Raw genomic sequence first — 25,370 nt, 5'->3', positions numbered from 1 at the left:
ATGCGTGTATGTATGCGTGTGTGTATGTATGCGTGTGTATGTGTGTAAGTATGCATGTGTGTATATGTGTGTATGCGTGCGTGTGTATGTATGCGTGTGTGTATGTATGTATGCGTGTATGATGTATGTATGCGTGTGTGTGTATGATGTATGTATGCGTGTGTGTGTAAGTATGATGTATGTATGCGTGTGTGTGTGTGTATGTATGATGTATGCGCGTGTGTGTATGTATGAGTGTGTGTATGTATGATGTATTTATGTGTATGTATGATGTATTTATGTATGTGTGCGTGTATGTGTGTGCGTGTATGTATGTGTGCATGTATGTATGATATGCGTGTGTGTGTATGTATGTATGTATGTGTGTATGTATGTATGTGTGTGTGTATGATGTATGTATGTGTGTGTGTGTATGATGTATGTATGCGTGTATGTGTATGTATGATGTATGTATGCGTGTATGTGTATGTATGATGTATGTATGCGTGTGTGTATGTATGATGTATGCATGTGTGTGTATGTATGATGTATGCATGCATGTGTATGTATGCGTGTGTGTATGTATGATGTATGCATGCGTGTGTGTGTATGGTGTATGTATGCGTGTGTGTGTATGTATGATGTATGCATGCGTGTGTGTGTATGATGTATGCATGCGTGTGTGTGTATGATGTATGCATGCGTGTGTGTGTATGATGTATGCATGCGTGTGTGTGTATGATGTATGCATGCGTGTGTGTGTATGATGTATGCATGTGTGTGTATGATGTATGCATGCGTGTGTATGATGTATGCATGCGTGTGTATGATGTATGCATGCGTGTGTATGATGTATGCATGCGTGTGTGTATGATGTATGCATGCGTGTGTATGTATGATGTATGCATGCGTGTGTGTGTATGTATGATGTATGATATGCGTGTGTGTATGTATGATATGCGTGTGTGTGTGTGATATGCGTGTGTGTGTGTGATATACGTGTGTGTGTGTGATATGCGTGTGTGTGATATGCGTGTGTATGTATGCGTATGTGTGTATGTATGCGTGTGTGTGTGTATGTATGTGTGTGTGTGTATGTATGCGTGTGCGTATGTATGCGTGTGTGTGTATGATGTATGTGTGTGTGTATGATGTGTGTGTATGATGTATGTATGCGTGTGTGTATGATGTATGTATGCGTGTGTGTGTATGATGTATGTATGTGTGCGTGCGCGTGTGTGTATGTATGTATGATGTATGTATATATATATGTTGGCCCCACCTTCCGCCTATTTTTCTGATCGAACTATTCCGAACTATTATTTCACATGTCTGGAGCAGGTGGGACTTGACCACAGGCCTCCTGGACCATGGTCTTGCAGGTTTCACCATCTCGGTGCAGATCCAGTTCTCTTTTCATTCTGTTCAGGGTTTTCCTTTCGACCCCCCCGACCGGGCAACAAAACCAACATCCGCTGGATGAAAAAGGGTTTTTTTTTCGTGTTTCCTTCTACCAAACGCCTTAAATCTGGGTAGCTGACCTCTCAGCTTGTGGAAGCACATCTTCCCTTTCCAGACCTTGATTAAGATACCCTTCTGTTTCTTTTGTTCAAAGGAAAACCACCCTTGTTTATCCAGTCTTTCTTCATAGTTGCAGATTTCAAATTCTTCTGAATCACCTCTTTGGAACAATTCCACCTATATTTCTTTGTGGGTGCATGTCTATACTGTCTGTAGTATCTTGTTCATGAATGCCTCCCATTGGTTTGGGACTGATTTTCCTTCAAGTAGCTGTGCGTAATCCACTTTCACCAGATCACCTTTCAGTTTCTGTAAAATTTGTTTCTCCCATTGTAATTTTTAAAATTTCTGTTCTATCTTTTTCCCTTTCCTTCGTAATGCCACATGGAACTGTGTTATGATAATAGCTCCAAAGTGGCTCCCACACCTGCTGCATCCACCTGCCCAGCTTCATTGTCTACAACTAAATGTAGAATTTGGCATTCTACCTGCTACTCAAAACATTTTCTTCAATGCTGTTCAAGAAGTTTGTGCCCGCTGTATCTTTTATGCTGCTCATATCCTAGTTTAGGTTTGGGTAGTTGATGTTCTCACCTATTATTGTCCTATTGTTTTTGCACTTAGAAATTTGTCTACGTATCTGCTTTTGTAACTCTCTTGCACTATTTGGGGTCTGTTGTACACTCCCAGTCCTGTGGCTGTCTCTTTTTCTATCTCTGACCTCAACCCATACGGTTTCATTTGGAATATCAACCTTTCACACAGCTAAAATTGACTCCTTAACCAATAATGTAAATCCCCTTGTATTTCCATCTCTCTCTGTCTATTCTGCCTGAAAGCCTCAGCATCTAGGGATGCTGAGCTACCATTCTGCCCTCTTTAAGCCAAGTTTCTCTTCCAGAAATGATATCATGCTGCCAGGTGCCAAACTGAGGTGTCTGCTCATTAGCTTTGTTTGCTATACTATCTGCATTTACTTATGCACCTTTTAACACTGCCAAGCACCTGTGCAGTTTTTTTTTTCTCACATTTTCTGTCTTAGGTCTATTTCAGAGGAAATAATATATCTGTATCTGTCCTCTGGTTCCCATCCACTTGCCAATCTAGTTTAACACCTCCAACAGCACTAGGCAATCTTTCTGAAAGGATATTCTGATGTAAATTGCCTGATTTATATATATCTTTAATATCATTCATTTTAAGTTTGTGTTTTGAATTATCTTTGTTATTTTAAGTTGGTTTATAACATGGGTTTTCTATGTGTCAGAAGTTTACAATTGTAAATGTTTCTGTAGCCATGGTGATTTCTTTTAAAATAGTTTGTGAGGTCTACTTTGGACAGCTTAATGGGCTTTAGTTTAGTTTTTTTATGATGTAGTGAGGTTTCTATTGCAAATTTCTCATTGGGGCATTCTTATTAAGCCTAAGAGGAACATTCATAGCTTGGAGGGAGATATTTCTGTTTCATGTTTGCTTCGTTTTGGACAGTTGTGTGAAGTCCTTGTGAGGAGGTGCATGTATACAGCAATTCTCCCGAGAAGGAGAGAATTTAATTAAACCTGATCACCTGGAGTAAGGGGTTAGTGTTAGACTCAGACCAGAAGTGTTGGGTTACAACCTCAAAGAAGACTTGAAGCTGAGGTTGTTTAAGCTCAAGTGTATGAGAGCTCCAGGAATAAGTTGTCAGAGATTCCAGTCGAGGAGTGAAGGTCACAGCTCCCTTCAATCTACCAAGGTGTGAGAGAAAGGGATTCTGGTGGCAGTATTATACAAGGGTTGCTGTTGATTACTGTACAAGGGATTTTTTTGTTTATTTGAAACTTGTAAAGGAGTGTTTTGGGAATATAAGAACATGAGAAATAGGAATGGGAAAAAGCCACTTGACCCCGCTAGCCTGATCTGCCATTCAATGAGACTGTGGCACATTAACGGGATTATAATTTTACTGTGTGTTTAAAACTTTGAGCATTTGTTTACTCCATTTATCTGTGTTTATTTTAAGAATAAATTAATATTTATTAATAAAACAAAATCAGCAACATTGCAGGCTCCTGTCTCAGTGAGAGATCACCTCATTAAAGCCAAAACAAAGCAAAATATGAGCCAAGATTTCAGTCTGAGATCTGACTTGTCTGTAAAGAATATCAGCTGAGATCATAATATTCATGGAGGTTTATGCATGGAAGTGCCGGTTTGGCTGGGTGGACAAAGTTAAAAGTCCCCCAAAACCACGTTATAGTCCAACAGGTTTATTTGGAAGCATTAGTCTGAACCAGTCTGAAAGCCTCAGAAACCTAATGCTGTCCCTCCTTTACCAGCTTTCCAGCTGTGCACAATCTCTCCATTTCCCCGTTTCTATGTTCAGTAGCCTGTAGACCCGAAGATAATCCTGAGGTTACTGCTTTGCTGAACATGCTTTTCAGTCTCCATTTTAGCTCCCAAAAATCTGCTTTCAGGACCTCATTCTCTTTCCTACCTAAATCATGATGTGGACCCCAACCTCTGGCTGTTCATGATTCCCAAAATAATGTCCTGTATCCTCTTTAAGACATCCTTGACCTGGCACCGAGACAGCAGCATCTTGATGCCACGTCTGTAACCACAGGAATGTAATCTCTCCCTGACTAAAACAACCCTCTATCACTACCACTTCACCTCATGCCCCCCCCCCCCGTACCCTTGTCCCCCTCCCTTGTGGATTAACTGTACACTCCGGTTATTGTGAGTTAGCAGTACACTTTGGTTATTGTAGGTAACTCTACATTCTGGATATTGTAAGTTAACGACACATTCTGGTTATTTTAAGTGAACAGCACATTCTGGTTGTTGTAAGTTAACAGTATTCTCTGATTATTGTGGGTTAACAGTATAACCTGGTTATTAATGAAGAAGTAATGTAATTCTTCACATTAGGGAGCAACGCAGCAGCATCCGATTCAAATGTGTTTTGACCAACACTATTCTTGATGTTCTTCGTCAGCGACCTGGATGGGTTGAAGTCAAAGAGTGAGTGTATCTTCATTTCTGTCTGACAAGGGGATAGGCGTTCATTGAAAGCTCTTAATAACTTGATGTGCTTCTGAGAAACAAACTCAAAGGTGACAAATCCTGAACAAATAGCAGCTCAGGACACACAGTGGCAGGTGAAAAGCTGTAGAATGACCAGGACCGGGACTATCAATTATGTGACTATTCACCCAGCTCAACCTCATTTCAGTTCCTTCACACACATGTGTTTCTTTAAAATTAAAGCTGTTTCTAAGCACGTACTTTCTGCTTCAATGCTTCCCTGACTTTTGCTTATTGTAATTCATTTTTGAGGCTTCAAAGTTGTGGCAAGTCGAAGTGTGAGGGTGCATGCATTTGTGTATGTAAAGAGAGAGCAGCATTCTGTATAAGTGGGGCCTGTTACATATGGGATGCAGTTGTTACAATCGGATCTTCAAGGCAGCCATTGTTATCTTGTAGCTTCGGACCCCACACATGATCCCGAGCCCCACTTTGGGAAGTCGTGTCCTGTTTTCTGCTGTCTACTCACCACAACCAAGCCCTTGTTCCTTTCTCAGTTCAGGGTAGTCTGGAACAGGAAGATCTGACATCAGTAGTGGAAGATGGAAGAACGGAGTCACTTATTCTTACACTTGAAGCCATGAGTTCAGAGGCTGAAACTGTGTTAACATTTAGAGACTCAGCTAGAGAGGGATCTGCACATGTTCACACCTGGCAGTGTAAGTCCCAGTGTAGGAGTCAGAGCAGGAAGGAGAAATGGAAGATGTGCTTTCACATGGTATCTTTCACCACCTCCAGGTGTCTTTATGTGCTTTTGTGGTATTGGTTGAAGGATGAGGTAACTCCCTTACTCCTGTTCAATATAGTGACGTGGGATCTTGAAACTGGTCTTTCTATGCCATCTGCAGTCTCCTGAATTGGAGGCCCGACTGTCGTCCATCAGCCATGCCACAGTCACCAGGGAAACACATTGCAACACTGTTCTCTGGTGATGTTCATTCTTGTCAGAAAGAACATGGTTTGGCAGTCAGTGATGGATGAAAGGTAAGGGGTATGGGATATGAGTGACGAGGGAGACCTGGCTGAGGTTACTGGTATCACACATTGTTCAGTCATGCAGAATGTCAGCAGAGCATGGCTGTTCTCATGTGGCTTCCCTGATCCTCCTGTTTAAATAGATAAAAAGGAAGAGAGAGGCCAAAGTCAGCTTAGGCCCCTTAAGGAATGAAGCTGGGAAATAATATTGGGGGACCAGGAGGTGGCACTGCTTTTGAATAAATACCTGGCATTGGTGTCTAATAATGCATGTGGGTACATTCAAAGCCATAAAAGAATAAAACTCATTCAGAAGGGCACCAGACACATTGAGAAATTTGATGAGGAGTCACACTGTTCAAACAACCCCTCCAGCTGACCCTCACAAACACCACCTAGTTTGCACTTGGCAGAGTCTGTAGATTGTGCATTCAACTTACTATATATCTCAAAAGCCATTGAACAAGAGTGGAAGCAAGGTAACCTCCATCCTGAGGGAACTGCCTATGAAGGGAGGAATTCATGACCCTTTATTTATAACTGGAGAGGGAGGTATAGTGTTATACTTGAGCGTGTGTTCAGCTGCATTGAGGTTAAAACAGCGGAGTGTGATGGAAGCCTTGGCATCAATTCAGGGCACTGATTGCCCAGTTGTTAGCTGCATGTGCATAAACTCTTTCAGTAAGGTGGCATTCTGCACTGTTCCTTTGAGGTTTGTGGAAGTTGCGTGGAACTTAAAATAAGTGGTGATATAGAGTCCAGGTTTTGCTCCTGTTTAGTTTTGAAAACATCTATTAAATTACTCTCAAGTGAAAATCTCTTCTCAAGAATAGAAGCTGGAGATATGAAGTCTGGTCCCTTGGATTAAAATTTTATGGTTTTGGTCTGAGCTACCTGAATACGTTCAGCTTTGTTCACAATGTATTTACAATTCTTTTCCGTGGTCTGTTTAGTGAACTGTGTATATGATGATCCATGATGTGGCCTTATATTACAAAATAATTTGGATTGTGTCTTTACATCTTGCTGTATGTTCATGCCTGTCTTCTCATTCAGTTCTCTCTGTTGACAGTGAAGGAGATTGGGACTTTTACTGGTGTGACATCAGTTGGCTACGTGAGAACTTTGGCTACACGTATATGGATGAGCATGTTCGTGTCTGTCACTTTCGCAACCACTATGAGGTATGAAAGTCAAGTCTTATTGCTCCCTAGCCTGGTAGAAATAATGACCATTAAGTGGAATCATCAGAACCATCCCGATTTAAGAAATAATATTAAAAGTCATACTGCACCAGATTACAGTCCAACAGGTTTATTTGGAAGCACTAGCCTTCGGAGCGCTGCTCCTTCATCAGGTGGTTGTGGAGAATAAGATTGTAGGACACGGAATTTATAGCAAAAGTTTACAGTGTGATGTAACTGAAATTGAAAAGACCTGGATTGTTTGTTAAGTCTCTCATCTTTCTAAAAGGTGAGAGACTTAACAAAAATACTATAAATTCTGTGTCCTATGATCTTATTCTCCACAACTACCTGATGAAGGCGCAGCGCTCCGAAAGCTAGTGCTCCCAATTAAATCTGTTGGACTACAACCTGGTGTTGTGTGATTTTTAACTTTGTACACCCCAGTCCAACACAGGCACCTCCAAATCTTAAAAATAATAGGGTGATATTTGGTCTTGGACAATGGCCATTATGCAATGCTCTCTTTGTGAACCTTTGCCATTTCCTCCTTCCCCATTGTCCATTCCTCATTCCCCACCACGTTGAGTCAACTTGTCTTTAACACAGACAGAATGTCTCAGTGACTTGTACTGAAGATTAAGGAGGGCACGGTGATCAAAGGAGTTGATTTTAAGGAAGATCCTGAAGGATGAGGATATGTTTACATTCCTCTATGGACTTCATGTTCTGTCTTTCTGTAACCTCCTGTAAATGTGCAAACTTCTGCAATTTCTATGCCCCTCCAGTTCTCTGACTTGTAATTGCATAATCATGGATGGCCATGCCTTCAGTTATCGGCCAGGTATCTTGAAATTCCCTCCTTAACCTTCTCCAGCTTTGTCCTCCTTCCTTATAACTCGCTTCCCTACTAGCTTTTGGTACTGATTTTCCTTTGTGACTCAGTGTGAACTGTCGTCTAGAGCACACCTGTGTAGCACGTGAGGATATTTTGCTAAAGGCATTATATAAATGAAAGTTGTTGCTGAGAGCCATGAAAACAGACTTTACGCACCAGTGATCAAGATCCGTGTGGTTTGGACTCCCTGTGCATCACCAATTGTGCTTTCTGCTATTTTATCCTACCTGACACTGATGTTATCTGCCAGGAGATAACTGTATTTAAACAGAGTCCAAGTCCACACTTTTAGTGGGAGCTTTATTTCAGTTAGCCACACTCCAGCTTAATAATTACTAAAAATTTTTGAATCAAGCTGTTCATGGGTGTCATTGTACACCTCTGGAATGAGTGGGACTTAAACCTGTGCCTCTGGCTCAAAGGTAGGGATGATACCATGGCACCATGAGATCCCCATCCCATTGATTATAAACTCCTCATACTTATACAACTAATTCAAAGTCAATTAACCCTTCATGAACATATCCGTCACCTCTTCCTTTAGTGCATTAGGTCTCAGGCATCCCTTGTGACCTAAGTCAATGGTGTAGGCCACAGTTAAAGAATGGGGTTAGATAGAGTCATAGAATCCTACAGCATGAAGACAGGCCCTTTGGCCCAAACTGGTCCACGCCGATCAAAATGTCCATCTATGCTAACCCTATTTCCCTGAACTTTGCCCATATCCTTCTAAACCTTTCCTATCCATGTATTCGTTAAATGCCTTTTCAATGTTATTAATGTGCCAGCCTAAACAACTTTGGCTGGCAGCTCATGCCGTATGTGTACTACCCTCTGTAAAAATGTTGCCCCTCAGAATTGTCCCGTCTAACCTTAAACTGATGTCCTCTAGTCCTTGATTCCCCAACTCTGTAAAAAAAGACTGAGTGCAGTCACCCTATCCATGCCTGTTATGATCTTATACACCTCTATAAGGTCCACCCTCAGTCTCCTATGCTCTCAAAAATAAGTCCTCGCTTATGCAACCTCACCCTAGAACTCAGACTGTTGGGTCCTGGCAACATCCTTGTAAATCTTTTCTGTGCTCTTTCCAGTTTAATAACATCCTTCCTATAGCAAGGTGACCAAAACTGAACACAATCCTCCAAGTGCGGCCTCACCAACGTCCTGTACAACTGCAACATAACGTCCCAACGTCTGTACTCAATGCTCTGACTGGTGAAGTTCAGTGTGCCAAAAGCCTCCTTCACTGCCCTGTCTACCCGTGACTCCACTTTCAGAGAACTGTGCATCTGAACTCCAAGGTCCCTCTGTTCCACTACACTCCTTAAGACCCTAACATTCACCATGAAACTCCTACGATGATTTGACTTGGGTTGTGAAGAATTGTTCCAACAGGTCTCTAGCACTACATGTCAGAGGTTTAGATGTTCACACAATCTGTTTTTTTTTTTGCTTGGAAGTTGACTCGGAAAAATTTTATGGTGAAAAACCTGAAGAGGTTTCGCAAGCAGCTGGAGCGTGAGCAGGGGAAGCAGGAGGCAGCGAAATGTGACTTCTTTCCCAAAACATTTGAGCTGCCAGTGGAGTACCACCTTTTTGTGGAGGAATTCAAGAGGAATCCTGGAATCACCTGGATTATGAAACCGGTGAGAAAATACGCAACAGAGAGGCATACGTCACTTACCCAAATTCTTATAATGCCCATAGGGCACCCGAGTCCCAGATATCTGTGGGTACTCCAGCATACAGCCCACAATAAACCCCAGACCCGGGTACCACACACACAGCCCACAATAAACCCCAGACCCGGGTACCACACACACAGCCCACAATAAACCCCAGACACGGGTACCACACACACAGCCCACAATAAACCCCAGACACGGGTACCACACACACAGCCCACAATTAACCCCAGACCCGGGTACCACACACACAGCCCACAATAAACCCCAGACCCGGGTACCACACACACAGCCCACAATAAACCCCAGACCCGGGTACCACACACACAGCCCACAATAAACCCCAGACACGGGTACCACACACACAGCCCACAATAAACCCCAGACCCGGGTACCACACACACAGCCCACAATAAACCCCAGACCCGGGTACCACACACACAGCCCACAATAAACCCCAGACCCGGGTACCACACACACAGCCCACAATAAACCCCAGACCCGGGTACCACACACACAGCCCACAATAAACCCCAGACCCGGGTACCACACACACAGCCCACAATAAACCCCAGACCCGGGTACCACACACACAGCCCACAGTAAACCCCAGACCCGGGTACCACACACACAGCCCATAATAAACCCCAGACCCGGGTACCACACACACACAGCCCACAATAAACCCCAGACGCCAATACCAAACACCCATACCACATACCACGCCCACAATAAACCCCAGACCCGGGTACCACACACAGCCCACAGTAAACCCCAGACCCGGGTACCACACACACCGCCCATAATAAATACCAGACCCCAATACCAAACACCCATACCACATACCACGCCCACAATAAACCCCAGACCCGGGTACCACACACACCGCCCATAATAAATACCAGACCCCAATACCAAACACCCATACCACATACCACGCCCACAATAAACCCCAGACCCGGGTACCACACACAGCCCACAATAAACCCCAGACCCGGGTACCACACACACAGCCCACAATAAACCCCAGACCCGGGTACCACACACACAGCCCACAATTAACCCCAGACCCGTGTACCATACACACAGCCCACAATAAACCCCAGACCCGGGTACCACACACACAGCCCACAATTAACCCCAGACCCGTGTACCACACACACAGCCCACAATTAACCCCAGACCCGGATACCACACGCACACAGCCCACAATAAACCCCAGACCCGGGTACCACACGCACAGCCCACAATTAACCCCAGACCCGGATACCACACGCACACAGCCCACAATAAACCCCAGACCCGGGTATCACACACACAGCCCACAATAAGCCCCAGACCCGGGTACCACACACACAGCCCACAATAAGCCCCAGACCGTGTACCACACACACAGCCCACAATAAACCCCAGACCCGGGTATCACACACACAGCCCACAATAAACCCCAGACCCGTGTACCACACACACAGCCCACAATAAAACCTAGACCCGTGTACCACACACACAGCCCACAATAAACCCCAGACCCAGGTACCACACACAGCCCACAATAAACCCCAGACCCGGGTATCACACACACAGCCCACAATAAAACCTAGACACGGGTACCACACACACAGCCCACAATAAACCCCAGACCCGGGTATCACACACACAGCCCACAATAAACCCCAGACCCGTGTACCACACACACAGCCCACAATAAAACCTAGACCCGTGTACCACACACACAGCCCACAATAAACCCCAGACCCAGGTACCACACACAGCCCACAATAAACCCCAGACCCGTGTACCACACACACAGCCCACAATAAAACCTAGACCCGTGTACCACACACACAGCCCACAATAAACCCCAGACCCGGGTATCACACACACAGCCCACAATAAACCCCAGACCCGGGTACCACACACACAGCCCACAATAAACCCCAGACCCGGATACCAAACGCACAGCCCACAATAAACCCCAGACCCGGGTACCACACACACACAGCCCACAATAAACCCCAGACCCGGGTACCAAACGCACAGCCCACAATAAACCCCAGACCCGGGTACCAAACGCACAGCCCACAATAAACCCCAGACCCGGGTACCAAACGCACAGCCCACAATAAACCCCAGACCCGTGTACCACACACACAGCCCACAATAAACCGCAGAACTGCGTACCACTCACACAGCCCACAATAAACCCCAGACCCGGGTACCACACACACAGCCCACAATAAACCGCAGAACTGCGTACCACTCACACAGCCCATAATAAACCCCAGACACGGGTACCACACACACAGCCCACAATAAACCCCAGACCCGGGTACCACACACACAGCCCACAATAAACCCCAGAACTGCGTACCACACACACAGCCCACAATAAACCCCAGACCCGGGTACCACACACACAGCCCACAATACACCCCAGACCCGGGTACCACACACACAGCCCACAATAAACCCCAGACCCGGGTACCACACACACAGCCCACAATACACCCCAGACCCGTGTACCACACACACAGCCCACAATAAACTCCAGACCCGGGTACCACACACACAGCCCACAATAAACCCCAGACCCGGGTACCACACACACAGCCCACAATAAACCCCAGACCCGGGTACCACACACACAGCCCACAATAAACCCCAGACCCCAATACCACACACACAGCCCACAATAAACCCCAGACCCGGGTATCACACACACAGCCCACAATAAACCCCAGACCCGGGTACCACACACACAGCCCACAATAAACCCCAGACCCGGGTACCACACACACAGCCCACAATAAACCCCAGACCCGGGTACCACACACAGCTCACAGTAAACCCCAGACCCGGGTACCACACACACAGCCCACAATAAACCCCAGACCCATGTACCACACACACAGCCCATAATAAACCCCAGACCCATGTACCACACACACAGCCCACAATAAACCCCAGACCCGGGTACCACACACACAGCCCATAATAAACCCCAGACCCATGTACCACACACACAGCCCACAATAAACCCCAGACCCATGTACCACACACACAGCCCACAATAAACCCCAGACCCATGTACCACACACACAGCCCACAATAAACCCCAGACCCATGTACCACACACACAGCCCACAATAAACCCCAGACACTGGTACCACACACACAGCCCACAATAAACCCCAGACCCATGTACCACACACACAGCCCACAATAAACCCCAGACCCATGTACCACACACACAGCTCACAATAAACCCCAGTGCGGGTACCACACACACAGCCCACAATAAACCCCAGACCCGGGTACCACACACTCAGCCCACAACAAACCCCAGAACCGGATAGCGCACACAGCCCACAATAAACCCCAGTTCCGGGTACCATTCACACAGCCCACAGTAAACACCTGACCCGGGTACCCCACACACAGATCACAATAAACCCCAGATCCGGGTACCCCACACACAGTCCACAATAAACCCCAGACCCGGATAGCGCACAGAGCCCACAATAAACTCAACACCCGGGTACCATACACACAGCCCACAGTCAGTAGTGGACCCCGTACTCATGTGCTCCTCACACTATCTGTATGTAGGTACCCTGTGCTGTGTCCGCTGTGTACCCTAAAGTGGTTATTAAATCACTATGAATTGACTTGTTTCTCCAACTACCACCAAACTCTGATTATACACAAACTACTGTACTTATCAATATCGTAACTTTGAAGTTAAGTCCATATATCTCAGAAACACAATCTGCTGAACTGACTGCATGAACAGTAGGTGAACAAATAAGAGTGCCAGAGTAAGCTCAGCACTTGCTTGGTTTATGCCATAGTCTGTGGAGGAACCACTGTATCAAACTTACAACAGTGCTCTGTGTGTTGTGAACTGTGAAGTACTTATCCTCCTCTATGCCTGAGATATGGATTTTCTACTCCAGACATGATTAACAGTTGGACAAGTTCCACATAAAATACGTTTATAACATCGTGGGCAACAAATGCGAGGAAAAAAATGCCACACTTTCAAAAAGCAGAAATACCTGGAATGATGATGCACAGCTCTTAGATTAAATTGTTTGGTGGGTTAAACATTACAGTAAGTGAAGCTGAAAAACAGGTGAACATTGTTAGCATTGGTGCAGTCCAGTGTCAGCTCAGCCACTGGCCGATTACACAGTTGAATTCAAGTAACTCTGTCAGCCTTTGAAGTTTCAGGTGGTACATGATTTCATTGTACCTGTACACAAGCAGCAATTTCATGGAATATTCTTTATTGCTGAATATCTCCTGACAAAGTATTTCTGTTCCACTTAGGTTGCAAGATCACAGGGCAAAGGCATCTTTCTTTTCCGAAAACTTAAAGATATTATGGAGTGGAGAAAGGTAATGTTCTGCTTGTAATAATGTTCTAATATGTAGAAAATATTACCTCCGTTTAGAAAGTGAGGAATGTCAAATTTGACCTGTAATACTTGTTTTTTCAGCACTGTGAATGAAGTTTGTCTCCTTGATGCTCTTTTTTTCAGTGATGAGAGCCACTTGCAGAATAGTGACGGTGACATGGTGGTAGTAGAGTCAGATACATTTGGGCCATTTAAGCGATACTTGGATAGACACGTGGATAACAGTAAAATAAAGGTTTTGTAAGTTAGTTTGATCTTAGAGTAGGATAAAAGGCTGGTACAGGGCCTGAACTTGGTGTACTGTTTTATGTTCTATAACATGCATTCACATTTTTGGTGCTCACCGTATCAGAGAACATTCTGATGATGGTGTTAATAGAACATAGAACTGTACAGCACAGGTACGGGTGCTTTACCCCACAGTACTGTGTTGAACGTGACGCCAAATTAAACTAATCCCTTCTGCCTGTCCTTGGTCCATATCTCTCCATTCCTTACATATTCATGTGCTTAGCTAAAAATCCCTTAAACGCCCCTGTTGTGTCTGCCTCTATCACCACGCCTGGCAGTGTGTCCCAGACATCTACCACTCTGTGTGTAAAAAAACAAAACTTGCCCCTCCCATCTCCTTTGAACTTTCCCTCTCTCACCTTACATGCATGCCCCCTAGTTTTAAACATTTCAACTCTGGGAAAAAGATTCTGACAGTCAACCCTATCTATGTATCTCATAATTTTGTACAAAGTTAAAAATCACACAACACCAGGTTATAGTCCAACAGGTTTCATTGGAAGCACTAGGTTTCGGAGCGCTGCTCCTTCATCAGGTGGTTGTGGAGTACACAATTGTAAGGCACAGAATTTATAACAAAAGTTTACAGTGTGATGTAACTGAAATTATACATTGAAAAATACCTTGATTGTTTGTTAAATCTTTCATCTGTTCGAATACCATGATAGTTTCACTTCTTTCACTTTCTTTCTATCATGGTAGACTCTAGCTACAGTTAAACAGTTATATACTCCCCTTACACACAGACACACTCTCACATACATACATGCACAAAGTAAAATGGGTTATGGACAGGGAAAACGTTGGTAAGACTAGTCTGTAGCTAGTTTGTTTGCTAGTTTTGTTGAGATGATGTTCATGATGTTCACTGAGCTGTAGGTTTGGTATCCAGACGTTTCATTACCTGGCTAGGTCGCTAGTGGCGACTTCCAAGTGAAGCAAAGCTGTTGTCTCCTGCTTTCTATTTATATGTTTGTCCTGGATGGGGTTCCTGAGGTTTGTGGTGATGTCATTTCCTGTTCGTTTTTCTGAGGGGTTGTTAGATGGTATCTAGATCTGTGTGTTTGTTTATGGCGTTGTGGTTGGAGTGCCAGGCCTCTAGCCAGGTAATGAAACGTCTGGATATCAAACCTACAGCTCAGCAAGCAAACCTACACCCTAAACCTCATCCTGAGCTACAAATCTTCACAAACCTTGCTCATGATTCTACTGGTGAACGCGTTGTTTCAGTCCATTTTATCTGGACTTTTCCACTGATTGGTAAGAGAAGGTGGGTGGTTCACTTCGAGTTTCTGACATTAACTGTGTATTTTTCCTTAACATTTGATCTCCCAAAGTGTAGAATCTCACAGTTACCCAGATTAAACTCCATCTGCCATTTCGCTGCCCATACCTGCAACTGATCTCTATCCCTCTATCCCTTTGACAGTTTTCTACATCATCCCCAACTCCACCAATCTTTGTATCATCACCAGCTTACTAACTTACCCGTCTAAATTTTCAACCAAGTCATTTCTATATATCACAAACAGCAGAGGTCCCAGTACGGATTCCTACAAAACACCACTAAGTCACAGATCTCCAGCCAGAAGAACATCTTTCCACCGCTACCCTCTGCCTTCTATCGGCAAGCCAGTTCTGAATCCATATGGGCAAGCCAGTTCTGAATCCAAGTGGCCAAGTTACCATGGATCTCTTGCATCTTAATATTTTTAATGAGCCTATCATAAGGGACCTTGTCAAAAGTCTTAAAGTCCATGTGAACAACATCCACTGCTGTACCCTCATTGAGCACCTTTGTCACTTCCTCGAAAAATTCAGTCAAGTTAATGATGCTATGTAACACTCATTTGATAGCAGTTCTGTCAGTTGAAACACATTGCTCCAGCTATAACCCCCTGTCATAAACGTACAGTTGCAGTTGCCAAAAGTATGCCCCTGGTAAATGCTATTTAAAAAGATCATCAATCTGCTGTGGTTCTGTTCGCCGAGCTGGAAGTTTTTGTTGCAAACGTTTCGTCCCCTGTCGAGGTGACATCCTCAGTGCTTGGGACCCTCCTGTGAAGCGCTTCTGTGGTGTTTCCTCCGGCATTTATAGTGGCCTGTCCCTGCCGCTTCCGGTTGTCAGTTTCAGCTGTCTGCTGTAGAGGCCGGTATATAGGATCCAGGTCGATATGTTTGTTGATGGAGTTTGTGGATGAGTGCCATGCTTCTAGGAATTCCCTGGCTGTTTTTTGTTTGGCTTGCCCTATAATGGTAGTGTTGTCCCAGTCGAACTCATGTTGCTTGTCGTCTGCATGTGTGGCTACTAGGGATAGCTGGTCGTGTCGTTTCGTGGCTAGTTGATGTTTGTGGATGCGAATCGTTAGCTGTCTTCCTGTTTGTCCTATGTAGTGTTTTGTGCAGTCCTTGCATGGGATTTTGTACACTACATTAGTTTTGCTCATGCTGGGTATCGGGTCCTTCGTTCTGGTGAGTTGTTGTCTGAGCGTGGCTGTTGGTTTGTGTGCTGTTATGAGTCCTAGTGGTCGCAGTAGTCTGGCGGTCAGTTCAGAAATGTTCTTGATGTATGGTAATGTGGCTAGTCCTTTGGGTTGCGGCATTTCCCCGGTCCGTTGTCTTTCTCTTAGGCATCTGTTGATGAAATTGCGAGGATATCCGTTTTTTGCGAATACCTTGTATAGGTGTTCCTCTTCCTCTTTTTGCAGTTCTGGTGTGCTGCAGTGTGTTGTGGCCTTTTTGAATAGTGTCTTGATGCAACTTCGTTTGTGTGTGTTGGGGTGGTTGCTTTCATAGTTCAGGACTTGGTCTGTGTGTGTGACTTTCCTGTATACCTTTGTGGTGAATTCTCCGTTCGGTGTTCTCTGTACCATCACGTCTAGGAATGGGAGTTGGTTATTCTTTTCTTCCTCTCTAGTTAATCGGATTCCTGTTAGTGTGGCGTTGATGATCCGGTGTGTGTTCTCTATTTCTGTGTTTTTAATGATTACAAAGGTGTCATCAACATATCTGACCCAGAGTTTGGGTTGAATTTGTGGTAGGACTGTTTGTTCTAACCTTTGCATTACCGCTTCTGCTATGAGTCCAGAGATCGGTGAGCCCATGGGTGTTCCGTTGATTTGTTCGTATTTCTGGTTGTTGAATGTGAAGTGTGTTGTGAGGCACAAGTCCAGTAGTTTAAGAATGCCGTCTTTGTTGATAGGTTCAGCGTCCTGTTGTCTGTTCTGTATGTCCAGCAGGTTGGCTATTGTTTCTCTGGCTAGGGTTTTGTCGATAGAGGTGAACAGTGCCGTTACGTCGAATGAGACCATGGTTTCTTCCTTGTCTATGTGTATATTTCTGATGATGTCCAAGAATTCCTGTGTTGACTGTATAGAGTGTCTGGATCCGCTGATCAGGTGTTTCAGTTTCTGCTGTAGTTCTTTAGCCAGTTTGTGTGATGGTGTCCCGGATAGTGATACTATGGGTCTGAGTGGGATGTCTGGTTTGTGCACTTTAGGTAGTCCATAGAATCTGGGGGTGTTGTTGCTTTCAGGTTTCATTCTCTGTAGGTCAGATCTGGTTATCTGTCCGTTTTTTTGTAGGTTCCTCTGTGTTGTTTATCCTATTGGTGAGCTGTGGGGTGGGGTCAAACTCCCTCTTTTGGTAGGTGTTGGTATCTGCAAGTAGTTGTTGTGCTTTTTGAATGTACTCTGCTTTGTCCAGGATGACCGTCATTCTGCCTTTGTCTGCTGGTAGTAGGATTATGTTCTTATCGTTTCTTAGTGATTTTACTGCTTCCCTCTCCTTGGTGTTGAGGTTATGTGTTTGTCTGTTCCCTGTTATCAGGGGTACGATACTTTGTCTCACTGTTTGTGGTGTCTCTTCTGTCAGTCCAATGTTCCTGAGTGTGCATTCTAGTGCTGCTAGGAAGTCTGCTGTCTTGGCGTCCCTGTGGTTGTAGTTGAGTCCCTTGGCCAGTATTGTTCTTTCCGTGTCTGTGAGCTGTCTGTGGGAGAGGTTTCTAACCCAGATGTGTGTTGTGGTGTCCTTTGTTGTGTGTTAGTTTGGCCATTTTTTCTTTTAGTGCCATTTTTTTGCGGTGTGTGGTCCTGTTCTGTCCTATGGTGACGGCCTGTTCTTTGGTCCAGGTCCATTCCTGATTCGTGGTTTTTGAAATTAACGATTTTTGGCGCGCAATTTCTTGTCTGTATCTGTGAAGTCGGTTGTGAGCGTCTGTAATCATTACCTGGATCATCCTGAATCCGTTCTATCTGGCTGTGTCTCTGGCTTGTGAGTTGTTGACTGGTGGCCTGTATCTGACACATGGTGGAAGGATTCGATTCTTTTGGCATTCATGCAGGAACCGGAGTTGTTCGTATGTGGCGCTTCGGCGGTTAGCGCAGGATTCCCATTTCCTGGCTTGTCGTAGCGTCTCTCGCCCGTAGGTGTTCAAAGTTTGTGAGAAGATTTGTGAGCAACGAGCACCCAAGCTACAAATCTTCTCACAAACTTTGAAGATCATCAATCTGCTGTCGTGTTTTTCATGGCTCTTGCCAGTAGTTGTAGTTGTCTGGGGAGTAGTTTAAAATTTGCTAAGGTCTACAGTTGAAGATCAGACTGGTGCTGTAGGTTTTGTCTTGGCTTCAAGGATTCTGCATAAACCACGTTGTTATACCTTACTGGGTCAGTGTGTAGGAAATGGATTCCCGTTATTCCCAGAGTCATTCCAAAAGCTATAGATTTTATCAAGGATGCAAAGCTCCTCCTGTTTACCTTACTTTAAGACATAGATTGATAGAAAGCATGGACCAGGTTTCTGTATCGATCAAGAATGACTATTTATTACAAGCAATTAGACTCTAATTCCTTTGTATACTCCCTTTACACACACACGCACATATATACACACACACAGTAAAATGGGATATGGACAGGGAAGAAGTTGGCAAGATAGGTCTGTAGCCTTAGTTCACAATTTTTGTTGAGATGATCCTCGTGACTCTGCTGGCTAGTGTGCTGTTAGAGTCAATTTTATCTGGGCCTTTTGACTGACTGGTAAGAGAAGGTGGGTGGTTCACTTACTAAGAGTTTCAGACTTGCCAGTTAAAGATCCCAACTCGCAACAATTGGTGCAGAAAAGGTAAACTGGTTTTGTTCAGGTTTACAGTGAGTTGACAGCAGAAAACAGAGAAAAGAGCCCCGGTGTCTCTCTCACTGTAACGTGTTCCCTGCTCCAGGCTGTTCAGTAACCTGAAAGCCAAACACACAGCTGTTGGCAGAGAAAAATATCTCTATTATTGATAATTGATCCCTAGTCCAAAGGCCAATCAATTTATTGCCAACAGGAGCTGCAGCTAAACACGCCTTTTGCTCCAACTTATCTGCAACTCAAACTTCGATTACTGCTTGTTCAAACAGTTGCTTTCATGATGCCAGCAACAAGTGTCAGATTATTCGCTCTCAAAATGCACATCTTTGGACTGTGGGAGGAAACCGGAGCACCCGGAGGAAACCCACGCAGACACGGGGAGAATGTGCAAACTCCATACGCAGTTGCTTGAGGCGGGAATTGAACCCGGGTCTCTGGTGCTGTGAGGCAGCCGTGCTAACCACTGTGCCACCGTGGTTTTAAAACAGCTCTTTCTTTAGATTAGATTAGATTACTTACAGTGTGGAAACAGGCCCTTCGGCCCAACAAGTCCACACCGACCCGCCGAAACGCAACCCACCCATACCCCTACAATTACCCCTTTAACCTAACACTACGGGCATTTTAGCATGGCCAATTCACCTGACCCGCACATCTTTGGACTGTGGGAGGAAACCGGAGCACCCGGAGGAAACCCACGCAGACACGGGGAGAACGTGCAAACTCCACACAGTGTGGTCGCCAGAGTCGGGAATTGAACCCGGGTCTCTGGCGCTGTGAGGCAGCAGTGCTAACCACCGTGCCACCGTGCCCACTGTGCCACCGTGCACAGATTCTTATTGAATCTATAGTTTTGAAAAGACAGCATCCTGACAATGCGCTCGCAAAATGGGTGTAATAGTTTGTATCCCTCCTAAATTGCAGCTTGATGAATTTAAAGAGGAGAACTGATGCAGGCAGGGCAAACTGCTGGAACACAGGAGTGGGAGAGGCTCTCTGCACGAGGTTATATTCACTGTGCAGGGTCTTAGCGGGGAGTAATTCTCTTCTCTGAAGCTCAATGAGGAACAGTGTGTCTGATATCAGCATTTTTTTTCTGAAACAGATAATGGAAGAATCTTTATTCTTTCAAATATATTTCTTTATCTCTAGGATGGGAATCGTGCTGATGAATCAAAGGATGAAGTTGCTGTGGAAAGTTACGTTGTACAACGCTACATTGAGAACCCCTACCTAATTGGAGGTACTGTATCTAATCTTTAACAGAAAGGTAAAGTGGAGCTGTTATTTAATCTCCCCTGGCCTCCACCTGTGATAGACAGATTTTCCCCTTTGTTCTTGCCACCACCTTCTCCTGGCTTAAACGCTCTCCTGGTCCTATTCCCTTCAATGCTGATGACTGCTTATTGACCTGAAATGTTAATTCTGGACTGAATTGTACCAAAAATTGTCCAAGTGTCAGTTTTATCGAGTTTCATGGAGGATTTCTCCCTGTGGTTCCTGGCAAGATTTGTCTCACACTCTTCCCAAACTACATTTATTACCTTTGCACCACATCCAAAAATATTCGCCACTGCTGGCATCCCCCAAGACTCCTTGTGATGGTGCCATTTTTAAAGCTGAGCTGAGCATCAGGTCAAGCATTGGCAGTCAGCAGCTGTGCTGCATGGACCATGTGAATGATTCCAGACGTATTGGACAGAGGAAATTTGCAGCTGGTTTGCAGGCCAGGTGGTGCTGGTGGATGGGGAATGGAGAGAGGGCTGTCCTGTTTCCCATGACTGGCAGAGGAGACTGTGGTATCAAACCCTGCAAGTCTGGTTTGAGATTGCTGCCTGAATCAGTGTGGTCTCCACTTTCAGAGGAGCACCCAACAGATCAGGAAGAAGGTTTAGTGACCTTTATCACTGCACCAGGGTGAGTGTCACCATTATATCTCTGCTACCTCATACTCACTGCACACCTCCTTCCCACCAAGACTGATGATGCTCTACCTGCATTTGGCATCTTCCCTCATTGGCTTTTACCTACTTCACCCTCCCAATGACTCCCCTTTTTCCCTCTAACCAGCCACTCACTCACTCCAGCACTAACTGCTGCGCCACTTATTTTGTCTGACACAATCCCTCCCTTTGTCTCATTCCAGGAGAAAAAGACCCAGCACAGGGCATAAAAAGGCAAAACAGGTGGTGAGGTGCTATTGTTCATCTCCTCACCCCAATTTGAGGAGGGAACCTGGCCCTGCCCGCCCGAAACAGTCCACTGACTGTGCCCAAGCCCCGTTATCAACATTGGAGATTACCCTTGACCGATTGTGCTAAGAGCCCCTGACTGAAGGTTCCTCTCTTACGTTGACTGTGGACTAGTCCCCTTAGCCTTTGAGATGTGGCCGTGTGGTTGATGTAGTGTGTTTGTTCTGGAGGCTGCTGGTACAATGTGCAGGTGTAAGATTGATGTTGCAAAGTGACACACAGCAGCATGTCCACCCAGGTGACTGATGGCTTGACAGTTATGACAAGCTGCCTGGCTTTGTGTCTGTGCTGAAAGGCAAGACAGAAATACTGAGATACTTTAAGGCTGAGAAGGCAAAGCACACAAAGCAGCAACGCTGAGAGAATTGTAAGTGGAAGCACTGAGAGTGAGGGCTAAGAGAGCAAGCGAGGACCCCTGAGATGCAGCCTGATCTAATTCTTGAGTTGAGTGTTGGCCCTGCCCTCAAAGTGCCCTGGCAGTGGCATTCCAATGAAAGGCACCAATGAACTCTAAAGTGCAGAACAGTATTATACATGGATTGGAGATAAGCCATGAGGCACAATGAGGCTGGTATCCTGCCACAGCAGGAATTGCAAAACCTGCACCCACACCTCCCCCCTCACCTCTATCCAAGGCCCCAAAGGAGCCTTCCGCATCCATCAAAGTTTCACCTGCACTTCCACACGTCATTTACTGTACCTGTTGCTCCTGATGCGGTCTCCTCTACATTGGGGAGATAGGACAACTACTCGCGGAGCGCTTCAGAGAACATCTCCGCACCAACCAACCCCACTACCCTGTGGCTGAACACTTCACCCCCTCACTCTGCTGGAAATATGCAGGTCCTGGGCCACCTCCATCACCACTCCCTCACAACCCGATGCCTGGAAGAAGAACACTTCATCTTCCACCTTGGGACCCTCCCAACCTGAGGGCATCAATATGGAATTCACCAGTTTCCTCATTTCCCCTCCCCGTACCTTACCCCAGTTCCAACCTTCCAGCTCAACACCGTCCCTCATGACCTATCCCATCTGTCCATCTTCCTTCCCACCTATCCACTCCACCCTTTCCTCCAACCTATTACCTTTACCCTCACCTCCATCCACCTATCGTAGTCTCAACTACCTCCCTTTTATCTCTCTATCCCCCAGGCTCCCAACCTCATTCCTGATGAAGGGCTTTTGCCTGAAACGTCAATTTTCCTGCTCCTCGGATGCTGCCTGACCTGCTGTGCTTTTCCAGCACCACACTCTTGACTCTGATCTCCAGCATCTGCAGTTGCTTTGAGGCCAGTATTTGTCTGATGCTAACCTCCATGGCAGATGAATGCTTGCAGTTGGTGGGCATGGAACATTCTCTGAGATGTTGATGATTGGTGTCTAATATGGAGGGCTGGGGTGTTAGTGGCAAGCTGGAGTCACTACATTACCACTCTGACTTCCATTTCAGGAATTGTTACTGTCTAGCTCTATGATGTGGGTGGGAGAATGGGAAACTGCACATAAATGGGGTGAGATTAAGTAATAATGAGATGTCAATGCATGAAGATGCGTGGAAATAGGCCCCTCCCCATTCGCTAACAAATTATCTCACTGTTCAACACTAGGTTGGAGAATTGGACTTCTTTCACTCAACATGAGAAATCTGCGTACTGCTGATTTCACCCGATGTTCCCAATTTTCTCGCTAATGCATTCATTGTTCATTGGCTGGAAAGATTCCACCCTCCCTCTCTCCTTGCAGATGCCGCCTAACCTGATGAATATTTCCAACCTTTCATTTGTTCTTGCTCTTATAAAAATTATTTATAGAATAACCTTTCAACATCTTGTCCAGTAAAGTTTTGGAATCCAACAGACTTTTAAAAAATTCACATCTTCCTCCTGATATTTTGTAACCAATTGATAGTATGTGTGCTCTGGCTATTGATCCATACAGCGCAAAGAATATTTTTAGCCATTTGTTCACTAACCCACACTCTCAGAAAGAGATACAAACAGAAAGATATAGATAGGATATGGTGAGACAGAGCCAAACACCTCTGCATCTCCAATGCCATTACCAACATTGGTTAGTTGGTTTCATTTGAAAAGAAGCGAGATACACTGGCTTATATTCCAGCACTTGTGCCTAATGCCCATTCGGGCACTCAGTCTGTCATCTGTTCAAAATTATAGCTGCTCTTCTATCCTGAACGTACCATTGTTCACACAAAGTTTGGTAACTAGGTGTTTTGCTATTTCTAGGGAGAAAGTTTGATCTGCGAGTCTATGTACTGGTGACATCTGTAAGTAGAGTTTGTTTTTGCCATTAAACTGAGAATAATCACTGGTTTTAAGGCATGTAATTACTTAAGGTGGTGACTTGACTGCTGCCTAACTTGGTTTAGACATTTCATGTGTGAGTTGATTATGGATTTACATGAGGCTCGTGCAAAAAGTGAGTATGTAGAATGAACAATAAAACAGGATAGCAGGGTACAAGGCAGATCCCAGCCGGTATGCGCATGTTAGTGATGGGTTGCTCACACAGTCTTCAGTGGATACGTATCCAACTGCATTGGGTCCGGATGTATCTGTTTCTAGCAAGTGAGGTTGTAATACCCACCTGCTCATTTACTGTCCAATCTCAGTTATAGCTTCACAGACTCATACAGTTTTAATAACATGAAAAGAGACCATTCTGCTCATCATGTCTGCAGCAGTCATCAAGCATCCATCTGGTTTTGCAAATAATAATTATTTATCTCGAAGTTAACTTTAACTTATTTAACAGTTACTGTAATTGCTATAATCTTGAATTCCCAACCAATCTCATCTAAGTTGTACAGGTTACCACCCATCCAAAAGAAACATATACATTGGTTTATTTTCAACAGTACCATGCAACATGTGCAAAACATAATCACCATGACAGTGAATGACATTATTGCCATTTGTGAATTGGGTTCCTGATTGGTTTGCAGAATCTTTTGTTGAATGGATGAGTTTGAGTTATTTGCACCGTCAGTAACAGAGCCTTTGAGGAGTTGCTAATTTATTCATTCATGAGATGTGGGCATCACTGGTTAGATTGCAATTTATTGTTCATTTGTAATTGCCTTTGAGAAGGTGGAGGCGAGCTGCCTTGCACCACTGCAGTTCCTGTAGTGTAAGAACATCCACAGTGCTGTTACGGAGAGAGATCCTAGTTGACCTAATGACACTGAAAGAATGGTGATACTGATCCAATAATCAGGATGGTGTTTAATGGGAGTGGATCTTGCAGTCGGTAGGGTTCCAATGCATCTGCTGCCTTTGACTTTCTAGGTGTGAAGATCATGGGTTTTGCAAGTGCCGTTGAAGGAGTCTTAGCTAGTTCCCATAATGTGTATTGAAGGTGGTACAAGCTACTGCTGCTATGTGTTGGATGTAGAGGGAATGAATATTTAAGGTTGGAGCTACACTCATTCATGCAAGTCCATTCCACTCTTGACTTGTGCCTTGTAGCTGGTAGTCAGACTTTGGGGAGTCTACATCGAGGGAGTGGTGCTGGAAAAGCACAGCAAATCAGGCAGCATTGAGGAGGAGGAGAATTAAAGTTTCGGGGCATAAGCCCTTCATCAGGAATGAGATCTGTGGGCTGGGGCCTGAGAGATAAAGGGGAGGGGGGTGGGGTTGGGGGGAAGATGACTGAGAAAGCAATAGGTAGACCACCCCCCCTCCCATTTATCTCTCAGCCCCCGGCCCATAATTCCTGATGAAGAGCTTATGCCCGAAACGTCGATTCTTCTGCTTCTCGAATGCTGTCAGACCTGCTGTGCTTTTCCAGCAACACACACTCAACTCTGATCTCCAGCATCTGCAGTCCTCACTTTTTCTTTGAGGAGTCTGCAGTTAGTTACTTCCTGCAGATTTGCCAATCTCTGATCTATCTTTGTAGCCATAGTATGAATGTGACTGGTCCAATTCAGTTTCTA

The 25,370-nt window shown here is 45.0% G+C and overlaps 1 protein-coding gene across 2 annotated transcripts in view; it reads left to right on the top strand.

Annotated features, from left to right (window-relative positions):
* The window catches only part of ttll9 (tubulin tyrosine ligase-like family, member 9), a 167,463-nt gene that overhangs the window by 120,104 nt on the left and 21,989 nt on the right, over positions 1 to 25,370 (top strand). For both annotated transcript variants that reach the window (XM_087994999.1, XM_043710053.2), the window contains exons 3-8: positions 4,414 to 4,506; positions 6,617 to 6,728; positions 9,090 to 9,275; positions 13,647 to 13,715; positions 20,310 to 20,400; positions 23,659 to 23,699. In XM_087994999.1, the coding sequence (XP_087851125.1) occupies positions 4,414 to 4,506; positions 6,617 to 6,728; positions 9,090 to 9,275; positions 13,647 to 13,715; positions 20,310 to 20,400; positions 23,659 to 23,699 (592 nt within the window). The remainder of the gene's footprint in view (positions 1 to 4,413; positions 4,507 to 6,616; positions 6,729 to 9,089; positions 9,276 to 13,646; positions 13,716 to 20,309; positions 20,401 to 23,658; positions 23,700 to 25,370) is intronic.

Source organism: Chiloscyllium plagiosum, unplaced genomic scaffold, assembly GCF_037043375.1.
Source record: "Chiloscyllium plagiosum isolate Xiang-an unplaced genomic scaffold, Cpla_swu_hap1 HiC_scaffold_15, whole genome shotgun sequence".
Lineage (NCBI taxonomy): Eukaryota > Metazoa > Chordata > Chondrichthyes > Orectolobiformes > Hemiscylliidae > Chiloscyllium > Chiloscyllium plagiosum.
This window is presented reverse-complemented; position numbering and strand designations above follow the sequence as displayed.